At 43.5% G+C, this 20,318-nt stretch overlaps 1 protein-coding gene across 1 annotated transcript; it reads left to right on the top strand.

The window, feature by feature from the left end:
• Nucleotides 1-3,325: 3,325 nt before the first annotated feature.
• CLEC19A (C-type lectin domain containing 19A) lies at nucleotides 3,326-16,224 on the top strand. The gene is made up of 5 exons (XM_083585432.1): nucleotides 3,326-4,439; nucleotides 9,681-9,846; nucleotides 11,316-11,409; nucleotides 12,520-12,652; nucleotides 13,715-16,224. The coding sequence occupies exons 1-5, from the start codon at nucleotides 4,349-4,351 to the stop codon at nucleotides 13,792-13,794; spliced, it is 564 nt and encodes a 187-aa protein (XP_083441558.1). The 5' UTR covers nucleotides 3,326-4,348; the 3' UTR covers nucleotides 13,795-16,224.
• Nucleotides 16,225-20,318: the final 4,094 nt, after the last annotated feature.

Raw genomic sequence — 20,318 nt, 5'->3', positions numbered from 1 at the left:
TACACTTTCCATTTTTAAGTTCGGAATAAAGTAGTTGCTTTGGAAGACGATCATCAGGCATCCGCCCAACATGACCAGTCCAACAAAGCTGATGTTGAAGTATCATTGCTTCAACACTGGTGATCTTTGCTTCTTCCAGTACACTGATATTAGTTCGCCTGTCTTCCCAAGTGATGTGTAAAATTTTTCAGAGACACCGTTGATGGAATCTTTCGAGGAGTTGGAGATGGTGTTTATAAGTGGTCCATGTTTCACAAGCATACAGTAAAGTTGGTAGTACAATAGCTTTGCAAACAAGCATTTTGGTTACCCTGCGAAAGCAAATGGGAAATCCAAGTATTACTGGAGTCCTTCCGTCAACGTGGCCAATGACAGACCCTCCAAGTGTCCCTATTTCCAGGGACAGCCCCGGATTTACAGAAGCCATCCCGGTTTCTGATTTGATCCCAGAATGTCCCAGTTTTCCTTAGGAGGTCCCTATTTTCATTGGACAAATGTTGGAGGGCATGGAATCGTGCGACCTTTAGAAGCATTTGAAAGCAGCCCTTTCTAGGGAAGTTTTTATATTTAATGTTTTATTATATTTTTATATATGTTGGAAGCCACCCAGAGTGGCTGGGGCAACGCAGTCAGATGGGTGGGGTATAAATAATAGAGTTGCTGTTGTTGTTTGTTGTTATTGAATAGGATGTTCCTGTTTTCATCAGAGAAAATATTGGAAGGTATGCAATGATCAGGGAAGATAGGAATTGCAATCCCAACACCACCAGGAGGCCACCATATTGACAATCCCTACACTGAGGGTGGGGCACTTTAGGCCTGGGGGGTGTCAAATGCAGCCTTCTGGGCCTCTGTGTTTGGTTCTTGGAAGTCTTGACAGGCCACAATGCTCCCTAGCCCTGCTATCCACTCCCAAGTTTTTTTGCCTAGCTGGAATGTGCCATTGAATGTGCCTGCTTGCCTGAGTAGAGATGTGTGAATGTGGAGAAACGAACCTGCTGCTCAAAGGTAATTTTATTGATTATTTATTTCCAGTATTTATAGCCTGCTCTTCATTCAATATTTGCAATCCAAGAACTGGGAACAAAGCGACACAATAGCACACTGTCCAAGTGCCCTGATTTTCCAGGGGCAGTGCTGGAATTACGAAAGCCGTTCTGGCTTCTGATTTGATTCTGGAATGTCCCTATTTTCCCTGCCGTGGATTGAAGCGGTCGAGTGAGCGCACATGTGCGGTGAGGCGATCTTGTAGTTAACCGCCCCTGGTTAAGGTTTAAAAAAGGGCCTCAAGGTACGAGGCAGTCTTGGTCCTGTACTTGTTGCAGAGTCAAAGAGCCTTGATTCACCTGTCAGTCTCAGTCACCCCTGTAATCCCCTTTTAATAACCACTGGCCCCCTGTGCATCACACACGTCTTCTAAGGATGTTGTTATAAAGATGGGCTGTTTGGGGACAAAGCTTGCTACAGAGAGACTGTGTTCCTTCACCCAAACCAGAACTGTGAGAGTATACGAGGTGGTGCAGGGATGGGAGCACGTTCACGTTTTTTTCTGGCCGCTGCTTGGCGGTCCTCGCGCAGCATCTGCGCACCCATGCAGTGGGGAGAACATTTCTGCGTTTAAAGGTCTGTGGCATTGCATGAGCTTGTTCTTCTCCTTTTCATTCCACTTGGAAGCCTGAGGATTACTGGCCTGGGGGAGCTGTAAATTCCTTCTTGTCCTTGGCAATAGACTCATGCTGGGATCCATCAACCATAGAAAAATCCACAGCGCCTCCCAGCCAAAACAATCTTAATCCAAAGTCTTTTGTTTCATGTTCATCTGTGGCCTTGTTCTTACTGAGATGGCCGACCTATGTCTGAGCTGCAATGCTTCAGGTGGCAGGTGTGGGATAGAACATTCCTGCTTACCCCCCTTTTTTTTTAAAGAAGAGAGAATGAATAAATCCCTGCACAGAGAAAGCTAGTGTATCAAGGAGAAGGGCCCTAACCTGACTGTCTTCTTGACAGGCTAGCTTTCTATATTAGGGGAGCAGTAGCAGGGGTAATCAACTGATCACTCACTTCCCAAATAAAAAAGACCAGCATGCCAAGAAGAAGGGTCCTGGCCTGGTCTACTTCCTGATGTGCTTGTTTTCGATATTCAGGGTATAAATAAATATAGCAAATCCATGCAGTCATGCATGTATATAGAAAACTAGCAATGTCAGGGACAAGTGTTCTAACTTAGCCTTCTCCCTGATGTGCTAATTTTCTACATTCAGGGAGTTTTAGTATTTGTGTGTGTGTGTGAAATTATTCACTATTTAGATACCACACAATTTTTAAAAAAGTGGTTTATATAAAATGTTATAAAATATTTAAAAAATAGCAATAAAACAAACCTTAAAAACAGTAGACATAATAAAGTTACACAGTACTTCAGTTTTGTTCAGTGTTTGTATCTATATTGGAATAAAGAACTTGTAACCCACTCCAGGACCTTACATTATAATTTTAAATATAGATAAAATCAACAAGCATAGAACTTTAGAGTTTGGAGCAACTCAGATGTCCTCTAATCCAACCCCCCTGCAATGCCAGAATCACTGCTAAAGAATCCCTGACAGATGGCCAAATAAAATAATGATACCAAAAATATATGTGTGGATAGGCTCGGCCTCCCCTGAAAATGGTTTAGCTGACATCGAAAATATCACAGCAGAGGCATTTTTAGGGGAGGCTGTGTAATATCAGTGGGGAGGGGAGTTTCAGAGAATACATGCTGCCACACAAAAATATTGATTTCTCACAAGTGTGGAAGACACACATTATGTGGCACTTGTATAACTGCCAGTTCTGCAGATTGAGTGGGCCCATATGGACTGGCAGTTGGGGAGTGGGGTGGGGTCACATGAGTTGCCACTAGACACAGCCGCAGTTCGAAGTTTCAGTAGGAAAGATGTTCTAATGTATGTTTAGCACCACAACAACCCTGTGAGGCAGGTTAGGCTGAGAGGCAGCGACTGACCTCCAAGGTCACCCACCAAGTTTCATGGCTGAGTGAGGATTTGAACCCTGGTCTCTCAGGTCCTAGTCCAGTACTAACCACTAACACCCCACTGGTTCTTGGGTAGTAGGAGCAACTCTGTCAGCCACCTGGCTGCCATTTTGTTTCCTCCTCAATGTTTCCGCATTGCCCCATGACAGTGTGTGTGTGTGTGTGTGTGTGTGTGTGTGTGTGTTCAGAAGGGGGGAGAGGAATGGCGGCCCCCACCCAATGTAGTGGAGAAAACACTGTGCAGAGCAATCCCCTCTACACACACACACACACACACACACCTTGGGGGCTGAGAAAAGGAAAAAGAAATCTCATAAATTTCCTCGGGGGGGGGGAACCTTTGAAGAAATGCCATCTCTCAGTGTGTGCATCAACATGGGAGAAGTATAGACAGGATTCATCCCCAACTACCACCTGACATGTTAAATTGAGTGCATTGGGCGATTTGTAGGAACACCCCTTACTGGTCTTTTTAAAAATGTAGTATATTGCCACATATCTTTCACTGTGCTGTGTTCCTTCATAGACCTAGCAGTTCTGAGACTTGGAGCTGCCTCCGCCTTTGACAGTCCTGGCAAGTATTTTTTTTAAAAGCACCAAGATGGAAAGCTTTTAAAAGAAAGCTTGAAGTGGCTTTATGTTGTAAAATCCAGCACATTGCTTTTTGGAACTGCGAATCGCCTTTGGGATTTACCTCTAAGTCACATAGCAATCATCTTAAGGGGTTGTTAGGTCATTTCTACTGCTGGGTGACGAGGGCAAGTTATTCCATTTTAACCTCAACTTGGTTTTGTCTGGGACACTCTGGGTTGTTGTGTGGCAGTGTGTTAAGGAAGGGGTTCAAGCGCATACAGAATCCGCACCTTTGAGGTGCTCTGTTGCCCTTGCGCAACAGAAATAATCGGACTTCTCGTGGATGACTAATGGGAAGATGCATAAGGACCTTACAAGCAAATGGAGGGTGATTTGATGCAGGCTCATTGTCACAGAACTACCCAGAGACGGATGTGAAATAAAGACTACTTATAGTCCAAACGCCGCACAAGCTTTGCATGAGCAGATGATGCTCAATAATCAGGTCATCTGGAGGAGTGAGAAAGAGTGGCCAGTGGTGTGGGAGGTTAGGCCGTGAGGCGTTCGGCCAGCATCCTGTGCAAATCTTGTTGAAAGTTTGCCCTTACAAGGGAGGGAGTTGTCTACAAAGCCTCTTTGCAGCTGCTCCAGTGACTTCAGTAGCACTACAAAGGGAGGAAAAACACGGAGCAGCCAGTTCTTTGCAGCTTCGTAGAGGAGACTTGCTCTCGACCAGCTATGATATCGAGGTGGAATTTCTGCGCTACTTTCTCTGGCGTGGTGCTCGCCATCCAGGCTTTCCCACACACCAATATTAAAATCAGTCAAGGTGAGTACCCATCTCCGACGATCAAATACTCAAAACTGGGACACCTGAAGCCAAGGTAATTTTGCTTGGGGTTTTAATCAGGTTGAGGTTTAATCTTGGGTCCTAAATATCACTTCTTGGTTTTTGTCTCCCTCCCCCTTTGAGAAAATCCTCTAAATAGAGCTATAGATAGATAGATTCCATTTATATCACAAATTGCATAAACTTTAGAAAATAAAAGATACGCAGAAGGGTAGAATGTTCAGTGACTCCTATGAATTTGCATACATCCAGTCAAAATTTCCTGTGTAGCACAGCAGCTATTGACCCAAACTAACATAAGTGTATCAGAACACTGTAAGCCCACTATATATGTTTGGTAGCAGCCCGTATCTCCTATATTGATCACTGAAATTAATCCGTCGTTACTTAAAGTTATTTTCTCTTAGGTTTTGCTCTCTGAAACTAATAAAGTGAGTTAGTTTGCTGTTGAAACATGGTCCCATATTCTCTCATGCCATTCTTTGATAGATGATCTTTGTTTTTTGTAATTAAGTCAGAAAAGTTGGGAGTTATGGGTGGCTTATCAGGAATCAAAAGGCTTTGATGAAAAGGCAACATTGAAAGTTATCGACGAAATTGACAATTTGCTCCAACTTTATCGCTGAATCCAGTTTTGGTGGCAGCCTGTGTTCAGTAGGAATAGGGAAGAAAATTCATTCCGTTTAAAAGCAAACCTATGTACTTTTCAAAACAGTATGTAAACTGAAACTCAGCTAGCTTTTGAAATTCATACTTCTCTGAATTTTGCAATGCAGTTCTCCAGTCAAGTAATGTGTCAAAAAATACATATACCAGGTTAATGTGTGCATGAAAATGCCTATATATATATATATATATATATATATATATATATGCATAATTAATATACCTTAAGAGGCATTCTATTAGAGGAAATCACTTTACAAAATAATATTGGTCATAAATGCATACAAAAATGTGTATATTAGGAGAAATTCACACAAAAATGCTGATTGATTTTCATGAGGATTTTTTAAAATGAAAAAAAAACTGATGTAGACGTGTAAAGAACTGAAATGAAGATTGGAAACATGACAAACAGCAATAAATAGAAATTGACAGATTCATTCATCCCTAATGTTCAGATAGCATCTCAGCCGTCATTATGGCTCAGCTAAACTGTTTGAGAGTTTGTGGTATACTTACTCACTGTCATTTCATTTCCAGACCACTATTTGTACAAATTATGTGGATTTATTTGATTGCATAATTAAGTTGTTGTGGAACTTCTGTGTTATTGAAATGCCAAGAAATGAGATGATAAAATGATTTATGGGCACTAGGGATTATAGTGTACTTGGTTGTTTTTTTAAAAACTTACTCAAATTAATGGGTTGGATTCAGGCTAAAATAGTTGAACTTAAACCCAATTAAATCAAAGGGATGGCAGTCATGATATTAACTTGCCGTATTTTTTGCACCATAACACTCACTTTTTTCCTCCTAGAAAGTAAGGGGAGATGTCTGTGCGTGTTATGGAGCGAATGCCTACGGATGGCGGGGGGATCTGCTGCAGTTGTGAGCAGAGGATCCATGGTTCCCCTTCCTTCCCTCCTCCGTGGCTCGCTTTGAAACAGCAAAGCGGGAGAAGAGCCGCTGAGTGGGGAGGAGAGAGGGACAGAGAGCCTGCTTGCTTTAAAGGAGCAAAGTGGGAGAGGAGAGCTGTCCGATTGGCTCCTTTAAAGCAAGCAGGCTCTCTGTCCCTCTCTCCTCCCCACTCAGCTCGCTAAATAGCATTATTAGCAGCATCCTTCTCCACACACCCCATGCGTGCTCCTTGTCCCTTGAGTGCTTTTCCTTCCCTCCCCACTTAAAACGTGGTTACAAAGCATGGATCCACATGGATCCTCAGGATTTTTGCATTGGGCTACTCCAAACTCACTATCAGATCACATGTCTGTGGCCACAGCATGAACCACAAAAATAATACATCCACTGTTTCGTTTAGAATATTTTTTTTCTTGTTTTCCTCCTCTAAAAACTATGTGCGTGTTATGGTCTGGTGCGTGTTATAGAGTGAAAAATACGGTAATTTTCACTGAAATGAATGGGAATTAAACACAACTAACTTATTATGGATTCAACTGCTGGGGTGTAAAGTAGAAAAAGGTGAGAAGTGTCTGAGCTCCACTGCAATATAACTAACCTTACTTTGGATGGATTTAGGGATTGAAGGATCTGCTCATTTTGGCTTTCAGTTTCTCATTTTTCCTATTCTAACATTTGCAGAAATTTGCAATTAAAAAAACATCCTGAAAATTAATCAGGATTTTATTTCAAATTTCTCCTAATAACCATTTTTCAAACAATTTCTCAATTTTTGCATTTTTGTAAACATTCTTCAATTGGCGATCTGCATTGCAAAATTGGATAAGGGCAAATTTCAAAGGATAGCTGTGTTTCTGTTCTCATGAAATTTTATAAGTTGTAGATTGAATAGCTCTGGCTTCAAATGAGGCCAGAATCGAATTTCTCCCCTATCTCTTGATGCCATGTGACCAAAGATGGAAGGAATTAATTTCACTTTCTTTCGGTGTTGGCACAGTTCAGCCACTGAAGTTGGTGGAACATATTCTAGAGAAAGTGAGTACATCTGAGCTTCACTGAAATACCGTATGATCTCATCTAATGCGGGGGTTTGGTTCTAAGGGTCCTGCGTATACATAAAAATAGCATATACCCAAACCATAGAATCATAGAATCATAGAATAGAATCATAGAATCATAGAGTTGGAAGAGACCACAAGGGCCATCGAGTCCAACCCCCTGCCAAGCAGGAAACACCATCAGAGCACTCCTGACATATGGTTGTCAAGCCTCTGCTTAAAGACCTCCAAAGAAGGAGACTCCACCACACTCCTTGGCAGCAAATTCCACTGTCAAACAGATCTTACTGTCAGGAAGTTCTTCCTAATGTTTAGGTGGAATCTTCTTTCTTGTAGTTTGGATCCATTGCTCCGTGTCCGCTTCTCTGGAGCAGCAGAAAACAACCTTTCTCCCTCCTCTATGTGACAACCATTGGAGGCGCCCCAAAGCTACCAGGAAGGCAGAGAGAGAGAGAAAGAAAATCCCCATACTCCCAGAGCCCACATGCCCAGCACATAAATAAACAAATAATAGATATCATTGCTACTTCTTTATTTCCATCAGTACCTATTTGTCCTGTTTCTTCATGTGACATGTGACTACCTTAACCCATCAAATTTTGCAGACCTTTTAACTTGCATCAGGAGCACTGGTTCCTAGTTGCCAAACCCTTTAGGGCCCCCCATATTTTTGGGGTAGGGGCTGCCCCCCGATGTCCCATAAGCGTGGAGCTGAGTGCCCTTCCTCCTCCTGCCACAGAGGGGCAGAAGGGTTGAAGCAGCCTCCTGCCAGTGGCGGCACCAAGAAGAGGCGGAGGAGGAGCTGCTGGCCATTGAGCCGTGTGTCCGCCATGTTTGGCTCCACCCCTGGCTCCTCCTGACGTCACACGCATGACGTTGGGACATCGCAAGATCACACGTGTGGCGCCTGCCCCCCTCCCCAATCACCCTTGCAAGCTGGTGCCTCTGACTAGCATATTATATTATTTTCTCCTTTTAAAAGTACAGCTAGCAAAGAAACCCTGAGGCGAATATGACATCCTTGATTTACCTCAGCCCTGGGAGTTGAAAGCTTACTGGCCGATCGTTCAAAGACTGGGCCAACGCAGCCATTGGCAACTGAACAGGAAAGGTGCTAATTAGGGGGTTGACCTGCTTCGCCTTCTCTCCTCTTGCACATTTAACCTTAAAATTCTTTCAGGCACCTCTGGTGCACTGGAGCTAATCAAATTAATGTTACCTACTGGGGCAAGTGGTACAGAATTTCAACAAGCTGAATGGTTCAGACAGCTTCATTTTCCATCAGACGATGGTCTGTTTTCTGAAGAGGAATTTGGAGGGGGAAAACCAGCTTGAAAGCTTCGACTGGGGCCTGACTCATCCTTCCAGTAAGGTGTGCAGAACCTTTGGCTGAACTACAACTCCCATCATCCCTGGCCATTGGCTGTGCTTGCTGAGCTGATGGGAGTTGTAGTTTGGCCAGATCTGGAGGACCAAAAGTATCCCCAATCTGCCCTTGATATTTAATACTGAGAATGAACTTTCTGTCTCATGTCTTCGCCACACTCCAGAAACATACCCTCCCTGCTTTTAGTGGTGTCATTCATTGATTGATTCACTGACTGAAATATTTATAGACCACACTTTCATTTTTTTAAAAAAAAGATACAGCCAGGCAGTATACAAACTCACCGAAAGATAAATAACAAACATCAATAAACAGCAGGCAATAAAAAGAAATTCACATTGGAAAGACCTGTCTGAATAGCACAGCTTTTTTTGAGATGGCTGAAAGAAGGCAGGGATGATTTGTGCTGAATCTGTAGTGGCAGGGAGTTCCACAGGGCAGGTCCTGCCACACTAAAAACTTGGTCTTTAGTTAAAGGCTGACCGAACCTCAGGGGCTAGATGAAACTCTCAATTATCAAGGTAGAACATAAGGAATCAAGAATTCCTTAGGTGCTTTGGATCCCCGTTTATAAAACCATAGAATTGGAAGGGAACATAAGAGTCATCTAGTCCAACCCCCTGCAATGCAGGAATCTTTTGCCCAACTTGGGGCTCAAACCCACGACCCTGAGATTTAAGAGTCTCATGCTCTCTACCAACTGAGCTACCAAGGTGGGCTAGATCTTTGTGAATTAGCGCAAGAACAGGAGCCTAGCTTGGTAGCAAACTGGCAATGAGTCAGGGACATTGGGATGGGTGGGGGACACAATTCTGGTCCTTCTTTCCCACGTTAAGAGACATGACGTCGCCTGCTGAAGTGGTATTTGCTAGAGGGGATAGGAGGACAAGGCTGTTTATCCAGCATGGTGGGTTTTATCTAATCTCCTCTTTTGTGGGCTTCGTTCCACATGCCTCTCCTGAGCACTTCCCCCTCCCAGCTCTGCATTGCCTGCAGCCAATGGTGTCAAGATGCATGGAAATGACAGCTGTTGCTCGTCTCTTTTGACAACTGTTGTTGAGACAGAGGTGGCTTTCCTGACCTTTGTAATCTTCTGGGCTCCCAGGACTGATAGCAAGTGAATCTGACAAGTGGAAGTGTATTGAGATATGTGCCTCTCTAACCTATTTCCTTCCTCTCTCTCTCTAGCTTTGCCAGAGCCAATTCTCTCTTACTCTTGCCCTCTCTTTTGGACTGAATATGAAGGCTTTTGCTATAGATACTTTCCAATCAATAAAACATGGGCGGAGGCTGACTTGTATTGCGCAGAGTTCTCCATCGGCCTAAAATCAGCCAAATTAGCTTCCATTCACAGGTAAGAATCACGCAATAACGTTGCCCCATTTGCCCTAATGCATCATCCTTCGCTGGTGCCTTGTTGCTGTGGAACACTTGGGATGTGTTCAGAGGATGGAGACAAAAATGGCGAGCGGTTTAGGGACCAAGTCCTGTGAGGGAAAGGTTGAAGGAGTTGGAGATGGTTCGTTTGGAAAAGAAACAATTGAAAGGTGAGACTATACTATCCTCAGATATCCAGAGGACTGTTGTATAGGCAGAACAAATTTGTTTTCCTGTTGCTCCAGTAGCTTCAAATGGCAAGGGAAAGGATTTAGATTAACCTTAGGAAGTACTTCCTGATGGTATGAGCTGTTTGACAGTGGGACAGGCTGCACTGGAAGTTGGTGGATTTTTAGAGGTTTTTAAGCATAGAATGGGGACGCGGATGGCGCTGTGGTCTAAACCACTGAGCCTAGGGCTTGCCGATCAGTAGGTTGGCAGTTCGAATCCCTGTGATGGGGTGAGCTCCCGTTGCTCAGTCCCTGCTCCTGCCAACCTAGCAGTTCCAAAGCACATAAAAGTGCAAGTAGATAAATAGGTACTGCTCCAGCGGGAAGGTAAACGGTATTTCCATGCGCTGCTCTGGTTCGCCAGAAGCAGCTTAGTCATGCTGGCCACATGACCCGGAAGCTGTACGCTGGCTCCCTTGGCCAGTAAATTGAGATGAGCACCGCAACCCCAGAGTCGGTCACGACTGGACCTAATGGTCAGGGGTCCCTTTACCTTTAAGCATAGAATGTAGTCCTGACTTCCTGCATCAACTGAGGGTGGGACTACATGAACCTTGAGGTCCCCCTCCTAACTATATGATTCATTGATTACCTGGCAGCAATATCGCTATTTACCCTGGTTAGCCCAAGTCCGTCATGGTTTTTGCGATGCTGTTCTCCAACCAACCCGTGTTTACAGAAATGCACATGTCAGGTCAACATGTGCTTAAGATGAATATCTTAGTGAAAATAACCTACAAAGACGCATCATATTAGGAGAAAAGTCTTGCAGAAGTGGCGTGCATGAGTCAAAACAGTGCATAAAAAGTTGTTTATTAGGAGATTGTTGCACTAAAATGCTGAAGACTTTTGAGAGGAATTTGAAATTGCACATTGCTGCAAAAGGCAGAGTGCTGAAATTTGAGGTTAGAAAAATGAGAAGCATAGAGAACTAAAAAGAAAGAGCTAGCACAGCATAGTGGTTAAAGCGTTGGACTAGGACCTGGGGAAGTAAGGGTTTGAATCTGCACTCACCTTGGGGTGACCTTGGGGGCTAGTCACTGCCTCTCAGCCTAACCTACCTTGCAGTGTTGCTGTGGGGATTAAATGAGGAGAGGGAGAGCCATATCCGCCACCTTGAGCTCCTTGCAGGAAAGGTGGGGGTGTAAATGCAATGAAAGAAAGAAATAAGTATTAACAGATCTTTGCATTCCTAATTACATACGACTATTGGCAGCTGGGAAGAGAATGTATTCGTCTACGACCTGGTAAACAGTCGAGTGCCTGGAATACCGACGGATGTTTGGATGGGACTTAATGATCTAAGACAGGTAAGAACCTAACTGTACCAGATGCTGCACCTCTCATCAGGCACATAAAATCAGGCCTGTTTGCAGCCAGGAACAGCGAGGAATGTAGTGGCTTATATTCGGGTATTTTTTCTTTTTTTTCCTCCCCCCCCCCCCCAGTTTTAAAGATGTGGGTGCGGCTTATATTTGGGCCAATACGGTATATTAGGCGAATAGGTTGGTTAAACCTATTGGATTTAATGCAAATTAAGTTAAAATCACAACCACGCCCCATTGATTTAATTGAATTTATCTTCAGCCAATTTAGCCTGGATCCAACCAACTGATTTCAGTACATTAAAAAGTACACGAAGATGACTCATGCCCGCAAATCAGTTTGCCATCTCGTTTCTGGGTTTTTGATAATACAGAAGCCCCATGACGGAAGTCCCACCTGTAATTGATACAGATGCTGGTCTCGAAATGAAACAACAGTCATTTATTCAGTCAACAAATATGTACCACACACACTGACAAAGTTGCCTTCTTGGGCAAGGCATTTGCTTTTCAAAACCAATTGTGCAGGTTTGCTGAGCAGCTGTAATGACAGCTGAAATGGTATCTCAAAACCAAGAAGAGGTGAATCTGCTCATTTTGATTTTTCTCCGTTTCTCCATTTTCCAGCCTTAAATTCAGTTCTACACATTTCCACACCTGCTTGTTTTTAAAAAAATCCTCATGAAAATTCACCAGCAATGGAATGTGGGTTTCTCCTAATACATACATTTGTATGTGATTTTTGACCATTTTTTTGCAAAGCATTTTCTCCTAATATAATGCAGTTTTTCCACCAATACATGCACGTTTATGCACACTTTGCCACTGTACGTGCGTTTTTGTACCCACAACTTCGCTTGAGAACTGCATTGTCAAAATTCAGAGAAGTTTTGAAAAAATGACCGCGGTTGGCTTGTGTATCGCTTTGGAAAGCGTGAGTTAGCTAGGTTCGCCTTGAAATGTAAACTGAATGGCATTTCTTCTCCATCCCTTGCTCCAAATGCTTCCATCTATGCTGGTTAACAGCAAAGATTGAATATGTGCCATTTCCTGTCTGTTTCCCTAGCACTAACTCCCTGGTGATGTATTTGGTAGGAAAGCAATTTTGAATGGACAGATGGCTCCTCATATGACTATAACTACTGGGATGGCAATCAACCAGATGACGGGATCCACTCTAAACCGGAAGATGAAGACTGTGTGCAGATCTGGTACAGATACAGCAGTGGTAGGTGGTACAGTAGATGTATCTCAGAGATGGCCTCTTCCCAGGAGCCGGGGATGCTCAGGCAGGAGAAGAGGCAAGAGGCAATATGATTGCCACCTTCAGATATCTGAGTGGCTGTCACACAAATGATGGAGCAGAGTTGTTGTTTCCTGAGTGCCTCACAACTCAGCGACAGAGCACATGCTTATGAGATGCAGATGTTGTCATGTTGCAGATATGGTGGAAAAAAAGCAGAAAGAGAGTCTACCCAGGCAGGGAGCAGGGGCGAATCTACTATGAAACTAATGACTTTAGTCCACATTACTTAAATTTTGGGGGTCTAGTAGACCCAATTTGAGTCGCATGACTCAAATGGGTTGATTTTTTTGCTGTGTATATTTCAGCAATTCCAAAGTTTGCGAATCAGCGGCACAGATGTTGTAAATGTGGAACATTGTGGTAAGTTGGCTGTGGCAAATGTATCCTACCCCCGCCCCCCTTATTAGCAGAGGTCAAGACCCTAGAGGAATAACCATGAGTTCACAAAAGTACTGAAGCAGATACAAAAGTGGTTATTCAGACCTTGTTGCTGGTTGTGATGGGCTCCCCCCCATAACAGTTCAAGCTTCAGGGCCCCCCAAATATAGGTCCACCATTAGCAGCGAGGACCATATATAGCCATGCCCTCTTCCTGTCAGGGCACAAAGGGGAAGTGATCTCACAAAGTTTGACACGAAAGGAAAATGGGAGCTAGAGGGGAGAGGAAAGTGAGCGAATTTCTGTTCTGTTCTTAAGAACAGAACCTGTTCTTAAAGTTAGAAAGTGATTACATTCAAGTCTTGTATTCTCCATGACATGCTACTTTCCTGTGTGCAGGATTATTATTATTCATATTGGGTACAGTGGAACATTGCCTCTGAGTTTGAGCTAGCAGAAGCTTTGCCTCTTCAATATGCTGCCATTGCTTCCTTCCTTGGAAACTGGGGTTTAAAACTCCGCCCAACACACTCCTTATTTCTCACTCTTTCCCTCTCCCTCTCCCTCCCTCCCTCCCTCCCCACCCACCCAATTTCTTTTTCATAGCTTTAAGGTCTTGGAATGACAATAGCTGCAGCAGAGAATTTCCATTTGTGTGCAAGATCCCATCCCTGGCTGCTGATTAAGTGTTTGCCCAAAACAAAAGCAACAACTCAACTTCTGTCCAAACAACATGGAATGAAATGGATCTACAACTTTTTTTCTAAGCCTGCCTCCCCATCCCACTGCACCCCGATCTCGTGCCCTCCAGATGTTTTGGACCCCAAATCCCATTGGGGTTGGGAGCCATAGTTCAAACCATCTGAAGAGCACTAGATTAGTGGGAGGCTATTCTAAGGCATAATTCTCTCACCTCTAATAAACATATTTCTGTATCTGACTCAATGAAGGCTCCAGCTAGTCATCATGACCAAGTTTGTGTGTGTGTGTGTGTATGTTCTGTACCTGGTCAATGCTCAGGGATGATGGGAGCTGGAGTCAAGGAACATCTGGAGGGCCACGGCTGCCCCATATCTGGTGTATTCACTGGGGCCCAGCTGCATCCAGGTAATTTTTTGCAGGGGGTACATTTGCCACCGGTATGCAATGTGCAGCTGTCATCAATGAACAGACTGCATCTTCCAATGCCATTGTTTTTAGATTGTGAGATTGATTATAGCAGGTGTGGGGAACCTTTAGCCCTCTGTGTGTGGCTGAACTATAATTCCCATCAGTTGCAGCAAGCATGACCAATGGTTGGGGATGATGGGAGTTGTAGTTCAGCAACATTCCAAGGGCCAAATGTTCCCCACACTTGGATTTTAGCAACTGGCAGTTTTTGCTTTCCAAACCAACTTCAGGTTTAATTTTAAGGATTTGGGTTGTGGTTATTGTTTTTTTTTTTGTTGTTGCTGTTGTTTTTATTAAGGTTTGCTTTCTTGGTTTGTGGCCCCAGAGCTAGGCAATATGGTACCCTCCAGGTGTTGTGGAATACAGTTCCCATCTCTTCCCTTATCATTGGCCATGCTGTTTGGGTGTGCACCACTGTGCCTATTTCTGCTTGGACCTCTTATTTTCTTGGGCAGAGTTTGAACATTTAGATGATGCTGACTACAGCTCCCATCATCCCTGCCCGTTGCTCATGCTTTCCCAGGGCTGATGGGAGTTGTAGTTCGGGAACACCTGGAGGACCAGAGGTTCCCCACATCTTTTTGAATCCCTGGATCTTGCTGAGAAGCACAGCACAATCAGATTGTCCCGAGCGACTTTTTCATATTGGGGCCAATGAACGAGTTAGTTTTGAGCCATGGTGGCAGGGTGGGTGGGTGGGAACAGAGTAAAAAAGCAACAGTCCCCTTCTCAGTCAGCCCATGTTAAATAGGAAACAGTTCTGATTTTATGTCTGTGTCAAGATGTTAGACGGAGTGGATGGCAATTAGCGCTGGCATGATTATTTCGAGATGAATCAGCGGGCCAAATGGAAAATTGATCAACATCCATATGGTTAGATCAGCCTTCCCTTGTGTAGAAGTGCCGTGTTGTTTCATAGCAGTTTGTTGCACTGCTAATGTCAAGAGCTTTCTGCCCCTCTCGACTCTTGGTGCTGACTCATACTCAGGTGCAGCTGAATGCAGACGCTGAATGGGCTTTCTGGGCTGAAGCCCAGTGGTGACATGATGTGTAACCAGGGCTGGGAAATGAAGGAATAGCACGTCCTGTTAGGTAGTAGGAGCAACACTTTTATTTGTTTAGCTAAAAGCCAAAACGGGGGGGAATGGAACCAAACCTCCCCTGTTTAGAGTGTGAATGTTCCACAGAAGCACCCTTATTACATGATTGCTGCTTCTTTCTCATAATTAAAAGGATCCTTCTTGTCTTTCTGCTTTTCTGAAACATAAAAAAAGATCAACCTGGTTTAACAGTGACTTAAGACCTTAACCAAACAAGACAATCAACATTAAATGAATGAACTGAAACTTAATGTGTTTTCTGCTGATTTGTCTCTCCAGCTTTTTACTGTTCTGTCTCCTTGCAGAATAACAAAATGCTGTGGTCTACCTTGGGATGCTGTTAGGTGCTGTTGTCCTTTGAGATGCCTTTGAGTTCACCAAGGCATATGTTTATTGCTTGAAAGATGCTTTGATTCCTGCATTGCAAGGGGTTGGACTAGATGGCTCTTGGGTGTCCCTGCCAACTCTGCAATGCTATGATTCGATGTAATCCCAATGGCTTGCAGCCTGAACCTGGCCTTAAACAATGTGAAAGTGAGAGGTCACCTAATAACATTGGGGGAAACTTTGGGTGGGGGGGTATAAGAAGACTCCTTAACCAGACCAATGGCAAATCTGCTCCAGGAGCGGAAAACCCCCATGGTTGGGGGCCAAATGTGGCCCTCTGGGCATTTCTTTCGGGCCCTCAAGACACTCTCCAGGTAGGGGTGGGAGGACCTGTCAATTTCAGTTCTCTCTGTTTCTCCACATTTCTGCAGCAATCTGCAACAACAATGGCAACAAATCCTCATGAAAAATCACCAGCATTTCCGTGCAAATTCCTCCTAATAAACACACTTTTGTAAGCAGTTTTGGCCGCATGTATACATTTTTTTGCAAGCAATGTATTTCATATGCTGCTTTCGCTACTATATGCACATATTCCCTTTGTGCATCTCGGTGTCCTGATCACATGGTGCTTATTCATGCCCAGAGGTGCTCACACATTGCTCTTCCGATATTGACAGCTGAGCTCCATGTCTGGTTGTTTGAGGGGGGGGGGGGAAATGTGGTTCTGATGTGGTTGGCACAATCAAAAGTACAGCCCCTCTTTGGTCTGTAACTGTAGTATGCCTTATTATTTATTACATTTATATACCTCCCTTCATCGTAACATCTCAGGGGCCTTACATGTGAATGAGGACTTTCCTCTTACCAGCTTAAAGAACATAAGGAGCAGGGGCAGACTTTGGTAATACGGCACCTTGAATGAGGACAACATTTGGTGGCCCCCTCCCATATTTCTTATTTTCATCACAATTCATTTTAGGACAATTGCTTTTTGAACGGATGTTCTCAGTGGCTTACATTAATAATAATAATATTTTATGGCCCCTTGGCTTGTCACCCTATGCTGGGGAATGGACCACACCACCCTAAATCCGGTGCTTTAAGGAGTTTCTAGCTGGATTACCTAGTCCAGCATCCTGTTCTTCAGAGCTGATTAGAGGCATTTGAGAGGCCCCCAGCAGGCCTTGAGCAGACAGCCCTCTCCTGACTTGTGGTTCCTCTGATAGTGAACTGACTACACAGCTCTCATGACAAGCAGCTGTCTAATGCTCTTAAAAGCTGTCCAGTAGCACTAGCACAAGCACTAGAAAAGCAGCATTCAATCATATCAGCCCCACTCGTCTTGCAGGCTGATCTCTCTCTCCAACTCCAGAAAAGCTGAAATAAGAAATTCAGGCCAAGCTCATTTGCTGAGGTCACTTCACAACTAGTGCAGAGAAGAGGGAATTCATCCGGTTTCGGCACCTGCGGGCTTGTTTTGTAACTAAGCAGCGACCCTTGATTGCAATATCTTGGCATCTGACTCACACACACGCAAAAACTCCTGCCTTAAAGTGTCACATCTAACGCTGGAGCCAAACTGGAAGGAGACCTACCCGGATCTTGAGTTTGTTTTGTTTCTTCCCCCCCTGCAGCTTTGGGAGATGTTTCTTTAGTAGAGCCAAGCTGCAATAGCAGTAAGATTAATTTTAGGACAAGCGCTTTATGGGCAATAGCCAGGGATCTAAGGAAATAGAGCAGCTCCCCATAGCCTCTGTTGAAGATGTTTGATCAGTGTCTGGCTTTCCTTGAGTGGTTGTCACTGAGTTTACCTTGGATATCCTTGGAGGTAAAATTGCTTCTTTTGGGATGGAGAGCAGGTATCCTGTTCCTTTAGCACAGGAGTGGGGAACCTCTGGCCCATGTGCAAATTTGGCCTGCCAGATCTCCTCCTTTGGCCTGCTAGGCTGTTGCAGTCAAGTCATTTCCTCCTGCCCTACTCCTGACATAGTATGTGCTACCAGATAGAGAGGTGGAGTCCCAGAGTTAAGAACTTAATTTGTTCTGAAGGTCCATTCTTAACCTGAAACTGTTCTTAACCTGAGGTACCACTTTAGCTAATGAGGCCTCTCACTGCCGCCGCGTCGCCACTGTGCGATTTCTGTTCTCATCCTGAAGCAAAGTTTTTAACCCGAAGTACTATTTCTGGGTTAGCGGAGTCTGTAACCTGAAGCGTCTGTAACCCGAGGTATCACTGTATGTTATTTATTTATTGTTGGAAGTTGCTTTGGGTTGCAATGGCAAAATTAGCAAAAAAAAAAATAATAATAAAAAATAATAAAAAAAAACTAGTAGCAATTGATAGCCTTATTCTCCATGAATTTGTCCAATCTGCTTTTAAAGGCATCCAAGCCAGTGGACATCGCTGCCTCCTCATTTTGAGATCAGCTCAGCCGCCATTTTGTGACAGGATCCATTTGGTGGAGCATGAGGTACTTTTGGGCAGTGTTCTGTAGGCCAGTGTTCACGAAGGGCTTGTTTTGGCTGGTATTGCTCATACTTAGAAGCTGACCTGTATCCCTACCATGGCAACAAACAGCAGTAGTAGTGGAGGCAGAAAATGACAGAGCTTGAGTTTCCAGATGACTTGGCATTGCCTTTCTGTATAATTTACTAAATGAGGCAGAGGCAAACTGTGCCTGATCCAGACCTCTTAATAGTAATAATAAAGGTTCTTTCTCACAGCCATCTGCTTTTGCTGAAGGTACGACTTGCTGCCTGATCGCTTAATGTTTGCATCTTCTTGGCTGCTGTTTGAGAAACTTGGGGAAGGGATGAATTTCTCTGCCAAACCCCTCCAACGTTGATGATGATTGATTTTTTTTAATGGAGGCCGTATCCAATGCATGGAGTAATTACAAGCATCGCAGACAGTCATGGTGATTGCCTAGTAATTGTTGCAATTGCATGATGTAGGCAATTTACTTTGCAAAATGTTTTGTGAGAATCATACGAAAATATTTGTATGGAGAAGTGTATTGTGAAATTCAGAGAAGTGTGAGTTCCAAAGGAGGACTGTGTTTCGTGAATTGGTTCAATAAGTGCGAATTAGGAAGTTTCTCGTTAAAATGTGAACGATCTCAAATTCTTCTTGCTTTCTTAGGTTAGGTTAGACAGAGAGAGGATAACTGAACGAAGCAGAGAGTCCTATCCTTCCCTACTCCTGAGTCCTGTACCAACAATCTAACTGCTATACCATACAGCCTTTATTTTCGCAAATCAGTCTGGAGGTTTCTGTCCTTTCTAAACTGGAAAAGTCTACACAATATCCTCTTTGGTGCTTTTACACTTTTATAGCACAGACATGGTGTCCTCCCCTCCCCCAACTATTTTACTAGAAACTATATTTTGTGGCAAGGGATATGGACTTAAATGGATGCAGTATTTATTCACACACCCACCCCAATTTTAAGCTCTTCTACGAATGAACTGGTAATTTGCGTTGACTCCTGTAAAAAGAGGAAGCTATTGGGTTCCCATTTAATTGACCTGATTGGAACCGGTCTGAGTGTGTCTGACAGGGCCAGGCCTTGCGGTGAATGTGACCTCATTTCGCACTGTCACTTTGATTGCCAAATTGTACCTCTTTAAGAACCTTGTTTGTGCTGCATTAAAAACCCGAGTTGCACTATTGGTTTTACGGTACAGGTTTCCTTCTGCTGCTTGTTTAAAATGTGGCAGCTGCAATTAGAAGGCTACAAGGGGAACCTGCGACAAAATGCCAGAGTGTATTCTCACCTCTTAATAGGCATACAGTACTTGTATTCAGGGCTCCAGCCACCCAGTCATGCTGCTGTCCAACATGCTGTTTTGTTTCCTTCCTGTCTTGCCTGCTGCAAGTTTTCGGTTTTTCTTTTTTTATATATAATAATTTTTATTAGATTTTCCATTTTACAATTTCAAATAAACATTTTACAAACTTTAAAATATCCAATGACTTCCCATCTTCTCTTTCCCTGGTTCATTTTACATATCATACATCCCAGCATTTTTTTACTATAACCATTCAAATCAGTTTCCCACTTTTACATCCATCAAAAATTATTTACTCTGTTGGATTTATCTTAATGCTGCCAGCGTTTTCAGCTGTATACAGTTATTTTCCACATATTCAATAAATGTTTTCCATTCTTCTTTAAACGTATGTTCTTCTTGCTCTCTTATTCTATATGTTAAATCTGCAAGTTGTGCATATTCTTTCAATTTAGTCTTTAGTTGGGACTTCACTAACTTTCCATTTTTGGGCTAACAAAACATGGGCCACAGTTGTTGCATACATAAATAACCTTTTGTGACACCTGGGCATTTAAGTCTAGATTATCCCCAACAAAAATGACTCTGGTTTTTTTTTGGGGGGGAAGTAATTTTGAACATTTTCCCCAGTTTATTATAAATCATTTCCCAATAGTTCCCGGCTTTTGTTTTCCAACTGACAGGCAGCATTCTGTGACTACTAGCAAGCATGCCCACCTGTCATCAAGTTGTTGTTTCTATTTTTAATTTAATTTTTTATTGGAAATTTTATTTACAACATAACCCCCACCCCCAATACAGAAATCCACCCTCATTAA

The sequence above is a fragment of the Podarcis filfolensis genome (assembly GCF_964270895.1).
Source record: "Podarcis filfolensis genome assembly, chromosome: 14".
NCBI classification, from domain to species: Eukaryota; Metazoa; Chordata; class Lepidosauria; order Squamata; family Lacertidae; genus Podarcis; species Podarcis filfolensis.
Note: the sequence above shows the minus strand (reverse complement) of the source record. Positions and strands in the feature narration are given on the sequence as shown.